This window comes from Myotis davidii, unplaced genomic scaffold (genome assembly GCF_000327345.1).
Source record: "Myotis davidii unplaced genomic scaffold, ASM32734v1 scaffold192, whole genome shotgun sequence".
NCBI classification, from domain to species: domain Eukaryota; kingdom Metazoa; phylum Chordata; class Mammalia; order Chiroptera; family Vespertilionidae; genus Myotis; species Myotis davidii.
In genome coordinates this window covers 478261-490819 of record NW_006284346.1, presented here as the reverse complement: position 1 = coordinate 490819, position 12559 = coordinate 478261, and the positions used below count along the sequence as shown (strand labels likewise).

The window sequence follows — 12559 nt, the reverse complement described above, 5'->3', positions numbered from 1 at the left end:
GTTATTTTCTGAAAGTCATATTTTCACTTTGGGTGTCTTTAGCAGATGGAATCTTATAAAAATGGCCTAAAAAGGAATACAGGGACATTGTGTATATGCTTTTAAAAATAGGACTTTAATGTGCCAAATGACCTCCTCCTAGTGCCGAGGAGTGATTCAGATTTCACTCTCTGCTCATTTGGCAGTCAAAGGAATTCCTCGGACTGTGTTATTTCCTCTAAATGACTCTGTTCTGTCTCTTTCATTCCCAAATTAAATTAATAGGAGATAAGAGATCTCTCTTTTTGGTCAAATTTAAGTTACTCAATGTGGTTTCCCTAGGATTAAGTTGAACATAATTTTATCAGTAACATTTATGATGAAGATGGTGGATATAAGAAAGGCTGCAAAACTACCAGACATGCAAAACTGACTTCCTTACAGCTATGTTTCTTTTCCATCAAGAATAGCAGTGAAAGCAACTGACAGGATTTGTGCTGAGTTCGGAATTTTTGCTGAAAACAGGTATTTGGCTGAATGCATTTGAGCAATTTTAAGTGGCATTACCTGGAACCAATGCCTTAAATAAATAGGGAGGTCTGAGCTAAAATAAACTGGCAAAAGAGGACAATGCATGTACTGTCTGTTGAAGCAAAGATTTCCCCACAACAAATTCTAAATCAGCTAAAGAAACCCAGGCGAGTTTTCTGTGCTGCATCACAAGAAATTTAAAAATCTATCTTTTGTTTGCTTCTGCCTGTTTTTTATGGTGTCATTGAATTTTAGGAGGAGGAAATGGATAGAGTGTTCTCTCCCACAGTCTTGTCTGTTTTGTTGCTTGGACTACAGTTGAAGCCAGCACAGTTTAATTAACATTAATTGCCTTGTTAAAGTGTTGCGTTCCTGTATCTCAAGGCAGATGCTAATAAGAGTCCTCTCGCCAACTCGGAGTCTCAAGAAAGCACATATGAAGTCATCAGTGTTTTAAGTGGCATTTCTAATTATCCAATATGCCTGCAGGTGCATGGCTAAGGCAGATCAAATTCCACCTTTATTTGCTTATTAGTAGAAGGTGTTTGACAAAACCCATGGCATGTTCATGAAGGCAGGTCCAATCTCACTGTTTGTTGTTTTGTTTCAGATTGGCACCAGTGTTGTACTGTCTTTCCTTTTCCATATACTGATAACAATTTAGACGTGCTGAACTAACCTTTTCTCAGCTGGGGTCTTGAGTGAACCCTTCCCTCTTAGATTATTCTTTAACTCCCTTTTCATAAAAAGAATTAATTTAGACTGAACAGCATTAAGGGATCATTCCCTTCTGCCAAACTTATTTGACCACAGGTTCCTTTTTTTAAAAATTTAGTGACTTTCTAGTGAAATATAATAGATGAACAACACGCACTTTTCCTTATTCCCTCCCAAATATTTACTAAAATGGTAGGAAAAAGAAGAAGCCATTAAAGTTAACAAGAACACACGAGTATGCTAATTGTAGACAGGAAATGGCAACATTTTTTGAAGATGGGAGGTAGATGGGCAGTAGTCATGAATAAATTAGCAAAGTGCAGAAAGCAGATTGCTAAGTGCCTAAAGAAGGATATACAAGCTGCAGGATTTGGGACAGTCCCAGAGTGTAGAGGCACCAGATATCCTGGGAGCGGGAAGTGATGACTGAGATAGAAAAAAATGGTTAAGTTCAAAACGAGGAGCAGAGAAAGCTGCTCCTCCACCTATTCCATTCTGGTAGTTACTGCAACCTAACCCTGGTAGCAAAGGTGAGTCTATTCTTCGGAGATACTGAACTAGAGAGGTTGCTGTGTTCTGGACACCCAGCATCAGTGTGGAGTGGGGAGATGGTACTAGACTAGGAGGAAGAAGTGAAAGGCTACACATTTCATAGTTAGCCCCCTGGCAGCCCCAGGCTTATTCTTCCTTTCAAATACCAGAAGTCTTCTCAGTGCGCCTTTTTCTTCCCTCCCCATCCTGGGCAGATGTTAGAGGATATCTCAATGGAGTTACAACGCACCTGTGGGGGAGGAAAAATAATCCTCCCCCTCCCATTCTGAGTTCTTGACTGAAACCCCTGTAATAAAAGACAGATTAACAAGAGAAGAACAAGAAGAGTTTATTAACATGTACACCTGATGTTTACGTTGATGATAACCAGAGAAAGATAGATGAGTAATTCCAGAAGTGACTTAGAATTCAGGATTAAAGCGCCTCTTAATAGGGGAGGGCGTGGGGTATGGAGTTGTTTAGGAGGGAGTCAGTGGTTTGAGGAAAGATGAGTGGGCCCTCACCAGCATAGATGGGAGGAGTGATAGTGTGTGACAGTTCCTCTGTGTATGATGCTGACGAGATCCTCCTCTCTCGTGAGAAGAGTGAGTCTTCGCTGGTTGAGGAAACTGCTGGGGAGGAGATATATCCCCTTTTGGGAGGATCTGCCTTTAGGCAGGTTAGGAGAGTTCAGAGAAAGTCTGCTTTTCCTGTTTTTTTGGTTGTTTTTTCAATGCCCAGTTCTCAAAATAATTCATATACCACAGCAGCATATTTTGGGGTGGCGTTTTCTACGTTTCAACCCCTATATAAAAAAGCTAAAACTCCCATTGGGGGAATTCCCACAAAGAAATGTCCACGTTAGATCACTTTCTCAGGAAACGCACCCTTAGACAAGATTTGCTTATGAAAACAGCGCTTGCCATAAGTTTCCCCGTTTAGATATAAATAGGGCTAGAATTATGCAGATTATACAATTGAGAAATGCATATGGGACTAAAGGACATAACTGAAAAAAGTGAAAAGGAACAGAGTTGATGTAGAGAGCAGAATAAGACATTAAAATAAAAACTATTATTCATATCCTCAATGGTATTCAGAAAAGATAAGGCATGCATGACAAAAAGCAGAATTATAAATACATGGGGAAAATAATAAAAACTCTTGTATGTTAAAAATATAGTAGCATAAGTATAAAATGCAATAGAGTAAGTCCCTGGCCAGGTAGCTCAATTGGTTGGAATGTCATTCCAGTACACCACGGTTGCAGGTGACTCCCCAGTCAGGGCACATACAAGAAGCATCCAATGAATGCATCCATAAATAGAACAACATATCTCTTTTTATATATAAAACAATTTAAATAAAATTTAATAGAGTAATTGGGAGTTAAATGTGGGGAATATATTGCAGAAAGTAGACTAAATGGATAAAGAAGTAGAAGATGACAAAATATGTAATAAAATTAGAAAATTCATGTAGAAGGCCTACTATCTAATAAGATTTCCAAAAGGAAAGAACAGAATATATAATAAAGAAGATATTATCAAATAAAGGGAAAAAACACACAAAATTTTTCTTAACAGAAGAACATGAGTTACCAAATTGAAGATCTCTCCCAACTAGTACATGTAGGAAAAGATCCATGGGGATAAAGAAGATTATAAAGGCTTACAGAAAAAGAAAAGTGTCACACACAAAGGATCTGAAATCATAATAGTATTAGGAATTTCCAGAGCGATATAGAAAGCTTGAAAAGTGGTATCATGTACTTTAACATTTTAATTTAAAAGGCTATTTCCAAACCACAATTTTAATCCAGCCAGACTATCTAACAGGCATGAGGTGTAACCTAAAAAATATTTTAATATGTGAAAAGTCTCAAAACATGCACTATTCTTCCGATGCACTATTTCTCAGAAAGTTCAGGAGAAAAGCCACCAAGATGCAGAAGTAAACCAAGAAAATGGGAGACATGAGATCTACAAAAGAGTTCCAAAAACCCAGAGAAACAATAATAGAGTTCTACTTTGACAGCTATGCATGAGACTAGGAAAGCAGCCAGTCAGCCCTGGGGTGGGAGGAATGTCCCCAATTGTAGAACTCATATATCATATGACATGTCTGGCAAAATTTTCAGAGAGTTGGGAAAGAATTATTCATAGATACAAAAACAATTAAATTGTATAAACAAAGCAATTATTAACTCCAGGAAAACCCAAAAGTTTTGTAAGAAAAGAATTGTAAATAGAGTGCATCATGTGGCTCAGCTGTAACAATATTTACCTAGTCATAGTTATGTAAGCATAATAATATAGATGATTGAATGATTTTTATTTTTTCAAGTTGGGCGTAAGAAAGGAGGAAGAGTTTTATTTGTGTAGGCAATAGCCTAAAAGAGCTAAATCACATTTACAGTAAAAGCCAACAGGTAGTTGGTTACAAAATTATGAAAAACTTGTTTAAGTATATGACCTATAAATATAAATAACAGGAAAAAAACCCAATAGCTAAAATATTCTCGAGTAGTTTCTCGTAGGGAGGAGAGCTTCAGGATGGGGAAGGTAAATTACTGTTTTTCTTTATGAATCTAAAGCAGGGTCAGGAAGCCGTGGTCCATGGGCGGAATCTGGCCGGCTGCTGGTTCTGTAAATAATGTTTTATTGGAATGCAGCCATGCCTACACATTCATGGACTGGCGGGGGTTGCTTTTCTGCCCTAAGAGATTGGGGCAAAAGGAAAGTTGAGTGCTTGTGACAGAGACTGTACGGCCTGCCATCTAAAATATTTCCTTTCTTTGTAGAAGAGATTTGCCAATCTTGTGCCTAGAGCAGTGGTTCTCTGCTTTTCGGTGAATCAGAACCATCTGGAGGCTTGTTAGAACAGATTGCTGGGCTCACCTAGAATTTCTGATTCTGCAGATGTCAGGTGGGGCTTGAAGAATCTGCGTTTCTAACAAGTGTCCAGATGATGCCGTTGCTGGTGGACCTGGACTCTGCTTGGAGAACCACTGGTCTAAAGGAACTATTTGGCCTTTTTTAAAAAAAAAAATCACATGTAAGTATCAAGTTTATAAAATCAATATTATAAAATCAAGTATAAGCTTGGAAACTTGCATGAAAATTTAAGCTATAAACAGCCTCCAGTGAATTAAATGTGACACGAAATGATTAAAATGTAAGTTTTTTTAAACCTTATATTGGAACAAGAAACTTAAGTTAAACTGGAGAAAATATTCTGTGTTTTATCTATAATACGATCTCACAGATACAAGCATAGACGTTAACGATTTCTGTGGCCTCTGCCTCCGCACTGGCACGTTTCATCCAAGCGGTTGGTGGGCAGACCTATCACTCCCTGTCCTGTCATTCCACCATTTATCAAAGGCAGACTCCTGACTAGCACAACACCATCTATGCAAACAGTTATTTCAAAATATTTTCTGCCGAAACCGGTTTGGCTCAGTGGATAGAGCGTCGGCCTGTGGACTGAAAGGTCCCAGGTTCGATTCCGGTCAAGGGCATGTCCCTGGGTTGTGGGCACATCCCCAGTAGGAGATGTGCAGGAGGCAGCTGATCGGTGTTTCTCTCTCATCGATGTTTCTGATTCTCTGTCTCTCTCCCTTCCTCTCTGTAAAAAATCAATAAAATATATTTTAAAAAATGTTCCCTGCTCTAAAATATTTTTTCAGCATTTTTAAAAATTGAGTATCTTCTTGGGAGACACCTGTGTTCTGAACAACACCGTTTAAGGAACTTGATTTGAAACCTACTCCTCTTCTCTTGACCCCTCTCACAGATGAAGAAACTGACACTCAGGGAATGATGGTGGTCGATCCAAGACCTCCTGACCCAGTCCCCACTTCCTTCCCCTCCTGCACCCCAGCTCCTGTTTGCTTTGCCTCAGGGGGTGAAGGAAAGAACCCTGAATGAGCCCCAACTCAAATTAGACATGAAGGGGGGAAAAAAAACCACTGCTAATACCAGTGAACAAAGAAAACTCTCTGCTTCCAGGAATAGCCTTAATCAGTCACATATGTGAACACAGACCCAGTGACCGTTCAGACAGTTTTCCACCAACATAACAGGATTTTCCCGACACATTGATTTTTTTTCTTGTGCCTATTATCAGTATCAGTCTTTTTTTTTTTTTTAAGATCCTAGGCATGATAGCAGACCTTTTAACCAGGCAGGCAGGATGCCAAAAACCTGAAGTGTTTGAAAGCAAAGAGAAATAAAGGATATTGAGGGGAGAAATAGTCCCTGGTTGGTAAAAACAAACAAACAAACAGCTTTAAAAATCTAAGAATTGTGCCCTGCGGGGGTGGGTTTGCTGAACTGTCAGCTCTACCAGTTAATGAGGCAGTTTGTCTAATGGAGATAGAAAAGACCACTGATAACAACGCCGGGCTTTGTGTGTGTGATTTAAAAATCAAATTGAGTGGAAATGCAGCAAACACTAAATGGTATTGTTTATTTTCTAATTAATTTGCTGCAAACTGCAAAATTCAAGTGCTGAATATGTTAGCTGGTGCGTGATTTTTAGAAGAGAAAGCAATGGAAACATTCACCTCTCATAGTCCATTTGCTTTCTTTTCATTCGAGAAACAAGTCGTGGTTTGAAAATTTGAAAAGGACATTGATATTTGGGGTGGGACATCCCTTTTGTGTGTTATATATGCCAACCAGGGATGTAGTCTCCTTTGTAAGGTTCCGTGGAGATGCAGGGAGCCTGGGACCATATGGTCTGACTGTTGAAGATGCTCATTTTTAATATTAATAGGCCAGGGATTCAAGGCCCTGCTGAGAATGTCATCTAAGTGAGGACAGCTGCTCCCAACACAACTGCTCATGGACTTTTTCCTCTGTGGCACACAACCAGGACCACGCATGCGCTCAGTAAAATAGTACAACCAACCAGATCTAGGTGCAAATTCTGGCTTAGCCTCAGGCTGACTCTGTGATGTTAGGGACGAGTCATTTAAATTCACTAAGACTTAGGTTTTTTTCCTCTGAAAAATAGAGATTATAATGCCTGCCTTATGGGACTATTCTTAGATCTACACAGCTCATAAGTGAAGTGCCTGACACACAGTAAACAAATAAATGGAAGTTGTGATGTATTGGAACATTTTAGGATCAGTAATAACCAAACGCTAACTTCACAAACTGAGGAAGCTCTCATGAGTCTTTCTTCTTAAATGTACCTAAATCCCACCTCTTCTTCTTCACTTCCATGACAAATGTTTTAGTCCTAATGCGCTTTCCCGAGGACTTTTGCCATGTGTTCTCTCCCCTGCCCTAACCCCAAAGCCTCTTGTCCATTCCAGCAAGCTTCTTCTCAGGAGCATGTCATCTGATGGGACAATACACGTATTTGTAGCAAACTTTTCCCAACTGTTCACTACCTACCGCAGCGGTTCTCAACCTGTGGGTCGCGACCCCTTTGAAGTAAAGTGTATTATTACCCCAATTAAAATTAAACACACACACATACACACACACAACATATTGAGAGGTAATTGTCAAAAGGGTGGAGCCATGATTTGAACTTAAGCAGTCTGGCTCTAGAATCAGGCTAACAGTTGTCCATTATGCTGATCTTGAGAAACTGTTCCTGCTTCATGTAATGTGGGCTTACCAGGGGTGGGCAAACTTTTTGACTCGAGGGCCACAATGGGTTCTTAAACTGGACCGGAGGGCTGGAACAAAAGCATGGATGGAGTGTTTGTGTGAACTAATATAAATTCAAAGTAAACATCATTACATACAAGGGTACGGTCTTTTTTTTTTTTCGTTTTATTCATTTCAAATGGGCCGGATCTGGCCCGCGGGCCATAGTTTGCCCACGGCTGGCTTACACCCAGGGCTTGCTATTCAGTGAGCTGCAGAATTTTGACTTTCACTGAATATTGGTCATCAGGGCCAAGGTAAACCTCTGATGTTCATAGCCAGCCCACTCTAGAATCTATTTCAGTTTTCTTCTATTCCCTGTTTTGAGGAATTCTCAGTGCTCAGCATCCTGAAAATGCCCTTTGTAGGGGACTGGGCAGCTTTGTCATCCTCAACAATATGACCTCAATGGGAGCTGTTAAAACTAGAAATTCCATGAGAGCAGAAGACACATTAGTGTTGTTCTACTCTGTATGTTCTAGCCACTACACCAGCACCTGGCACATAATTGTAAGTTAGGATTTGACTGAATGATGAATGATTGAATGGGTGGACAAATGAATGATGGTGATAAGAATAAATTGCTGGAAAGATGAGTGAGTAGACGGTATTCTTATAAATTGTATACTGTTGACAATAAGGGTTGATATAAAATATTTCTCTGATCTTTGATGACTATATCTTACCTACCTTTTATTAGATTATAGTTTTCTCCCAAAATTCTATTTATCTTGTTGGGTGTATCATTCCCAATGACTGCATTAAAATCCAAAGTTCTTCATATGAGATATGTAAAATCTTGGAAGCATAAAGGTTAGGACAAGATTAATCAAATTGTTTATAAAAGAAGCAAAAAATCATGTATTCATTCATTTATTCAACCAATATTTCTTGAGCATCTGCCTGTCTGGTACTAGTATAGGAGCTTAAACTAGAGCTGTTAACAAAACAGAAAAATTTTGCCCTCCTGGTGAGTACATTCTAATAGGGGAGACAGACAAAAACAAACACTCCCACTGTGTAATGATCAAGTTAAGTGCCATGGAGAAAAATTAAGCAGGGTGAGGACTATAGAAATGATGGTGGGTGGAGATTGATATTTAACCCCTTCCCCGGCAGAAACGTGTATACTCGTTTTCACAAAATGTTCTTTTTCAGTCGTCGACGAGTATACTAAGAAAATATGGTAAAAAAATATGGTTTATAGGAAGACGAGTTACAAACTGTTTTCATAACCAGCATCAAAAATACTATATAGAACCAAAATAAAAAAATTAGTCTGAAAAAGAACGTTTTTAACAAAAAAATTGTTGGGGAAGGGGTTAATATCAGATAGAGTTATTTTGAAATTGCATGTAAGTTTCATTCTATATTAGAATCTGAACATTTAAGAAAATTAAAGTGAGTGTAGGGGAACAACTAGGAATTAAAAGACAGGTTAATATTAGAGGTTTTTCATAACTTGATTAAGAGGAGAATATTTTTGACTTGTGAAATATATACATACATATATTTTTTCTTACAGGATTAACATCTCTGGACTTTTAGAGTGATAGCATTTCCCAGCCTCAAGCTGAAAAAAATAAAAAAAGATATCCATAACCAGCATAGCAAAATGAGAGGTGGATAAAACCATGCTGGGAAGACGCAAGGTCATCTGTTGAACTGTCTTGCCTTTGGTCCAGAACACAGCTCAGACTCAAGTGTTGCCCTGAATTCACCTCTACAACTTTGGTTCAAGACCCGGAGTGATGTGTTCCCACCCCAGAACACCTTGCATTTTGTGAGACCTGAAACATGACCACCAGTAGCCACGCATGTCCCGTCCCGGCAGTGAATGGACACATGACTCACTATCCAGCCGCACCCTACCCATTGCTCTTTCCGCCGGTCATCGGAGGACTTTCCCTGCCTCCTCTTCATGGCCTTCATGGGCACCCCCCTCCGAGTGGATGCAGCACCCCGTCACCTGCCAGTAAGTACCACTGAGATCTCCTCTCTTATCTCTTTGTTGATTGGCTTAATGGACCTGAGAAAACAGGATGGTTCATATCCAGAGTGGGTTTTTATTCCATTGGATGTTGGTTTCTCTTGGTGTAGAATTGTACCTTTAGTGCAATTGGCAGAAATATGAAAGAGATAAATGGTGAATTTTAGAATTTGGGTCATTCAAAACCACACTGATATTTTGCTAGATTTTATAAAATGTAAACACTGATATTTTGCTAGATTTTATAAAAGATAATCAACATATGCAGCCAATATACCTGAAGAAATTAGACACTTAATGATGTGAACAGTGAATTAGTAGTTGGTGCCATAAAAATCATTAATGATAATCGTGGATTGAACATCGATTTTGGTTATAAAGTTCCCTTTGACTATCTTACTGATTTCCCAAGTACTGATAACATGCATAATTGTTCTCAACTTCCCAGGGACCTTTGCTACCAATTCATATCACATAAGCTTTTTAAATGCCCTTGACCATTTGATTCTACTAAGCTATTTCTTCTGATCTTCTCTAAAATGTGGGCTGTAAGTACTATAGAACAAAAGTAGAGTTAGAATGCTTCACACTGATATGACTTATTCATAGAAAGCACCTATGTCATGTGAATTAAAAAGAAAAGTTTTGCCTGTTTAAGGAAAAACTATGAGAGCCAGTGAACAATCCCACTCTTAGAGTTGGGTTGCCTGGTTTGACATCTGGAGGTAAAAAGGCGTATTGATTCCATGTGCTGCACCAGGCATCACAGCACACACTCCAGGTTCTTCCTGGTTCGGAGCTCGACAGGAGCACTTCAGAGCTCGTCCTGGTGATTATTTTGCATTTTGCTGCTTTTTAAAAAATTCCTCCAAATATTTGCTTGGTACTTAGACATTTTTATTTTGAAGTACTGCCTTATTTTCTCCTTTATTGTGATATTTGTACTTTATCTTCTCTCTCCCACTACATTTTTAGCTCACTGGGGGCAGGGGGATACCTCATCTAACCAGGATCCCTTAGCTCCTGGTACAATAGTAGGTTATAGATGTTTGGATGTCTGCATGTCTGGGTGGGTGCATGATGGACAGATGAGCAGATGGATGGACAGATTTTCACTGCAGAGATGTCATGGTAATCACAGTGTTATCATGCCTGATATATATAGACTTATTTTCCTTCTTGGAATGACCTGACTAGAATTCTTCTCTTCTGTATTTCTGACCAGAGCATGTGACCTATAATTTTTTTCAAATGATTATTAACATTCTCCCATGCTTCTCAAGTTCAAATTGAGAGTAGACATAGCCAAAGTCACGTCTTTGCTATCAGGAGAGATGGAAATAGTTCCTGTATTCAAAATATTGTTCACCCAATGCAAAAGATACAATGAAGTTGCTCTCAGCTAACGCATAAAGGGGGGGTCTGTGTAAATGATTGTTAAAGCCATTAAGATTTTACCCAAGTGCCTCTATCTAATTCCATAACTCAGCCAGCCTGATGGACAGCATGTCTAACACATTTCTTTCCTAAGATCAGAAGTGTATTTTGTACATGTAGCCAAGAGTTAAATAAGACATAAGTATTATTCCCCTTCTGGGTAATCTAATCTTACAGATATCAAAGTCTTAGGTAGCTGCAGCCCCTAGTTCAGAGGTTCTCAACCTGTGGGTCGCAACCCCTTTGATAGTTGAACAACCCTTTCACAGCGGTCGCCTAAGACCATCCTGCATATCAGATATTTACATTACGATTCATAACAGTAGCAACATTACAGTTATGAAGTAGCAATGAAAATAATTTTATGGTTGGGTCACAACATGAGGAACTGTTTTTAAAGGGCCAGAAGGTTGAGAACCACTGCCCTAGATGCTCACAACAAATCCCAGAAACTTTAGGACTCTTTGGCTGCTGATTTTAAGAAAAATGCAGAGCCTAGTTAATGGTGGGTGAGATCTTTATGCTGGCTTAGCACCCCTGACCAATTCCACAGGTTCTCAGTATGTAGATTCATCACCCATCTCTTCGCAGCTTGGAAAACTACACAACTATAAGTCAAATCAAACCCAGCATGTTTTTGTTAATAAAGTTTTATTGGAGCACAGCCACAGTCATTTGTTTAATAATGTTGATATATTGTCTGTGGCTGCTTTTGAGCTAGAATGTTAGAGATCATAGAGCCCACAAATCCTAAAATCTTGACTGTATCGCTCTTTCCAGAAAAAGTTTGCTGACCCCTGTTTTGAAGGTAAGAGCATTGAAATAGGAGTCAAATCATTGTAGATCTAATCAGGCTCTGTCTCAAACTGGTGATGTTAGCTCTTCTAATTTCTTCCCCCAACCAGTTGCTCAGCCTGTACCCTGCATGAGTTGGGCTATATCATATCTAGGGCTCCCGTACCTCTAAATACAAGGCTGTTCTTTTCATTTCATGATTACTAATAAAGCACACAATGCTTTCACTACCAGGGTAAACCATAAGGCAATTGTTTTTTTTCTAGATCAAAATTGGTCAAACCTTGGTAGTTTCATATGATTCAACCTTTAGAAGAAGAGGGTTTGCAATTCAAAAAAGGGGGGAGGTATATAATGGATGACAATTTTTTTCTGAGAGCCTTAGGGTGCTGATAACTGCACCTTGAAGGTGGCTGGAGAAGGGGTAGACAGAGAACAAGGTACAGAAAGTTCAGGCTGGAAGCTTGAATGTTGGCTTACTTTGAATCCTGGCTAATGCATTGTTTTATTATTTTTTGCTAGAGACAAAGCACATGAAAACCACTCAGATTGGAATTATTGAAAGAAACCACTGTTACTAATGCAGACAGTTAGTTGGCCCTTGAATAGCGAGCTGTCTTTGTTGTAGCTTATGGTTTAGAAGACCAGGGAACAAGGGTAAGGTCTTAAAACTTGCACACAGACTCTCTCTTGGCTAAAAATAAACTTAGAGTTTTATTCATGTCCTGAGGTTAATTAGGGAAGTAGCCAAATTCTATAAAGTCACAGTTACTAACAAAACGCATGCGTGGGTGAAAAAGCCGGCTAATCTAGAATGCAAAGGGAACAAACATTTTGGGGAATGGCTCCATAAAGAGGATCCTGTCATTGAACTCTATGATTTGCTGGTGTTTCTTTCAGAATCTGT

The 12559-nt window shown here is 39.1% G+C and overlaps 1 protein-coding gene across 1 annotated transcript in view; it reads left to right on the top strand.

Annotated features, from left to right (window-relative positions):
- RARB (retinoic acid receptor beta) overlaps positions 1-12559 on the top strand; it is a 452328-nt gene that overhangs the window by 89938 nt on the left and 349831 nt on the right. Inside the window, 1 exon segment of the mRNA XM_015570906.1 lies at positions 8956-9405. Within this exon segment, the coding sequence (XP_015426392.1) occupies positions 9228-9405 (178 nt within the window). The 5' untranslated portion in view covers positions 8956-9227.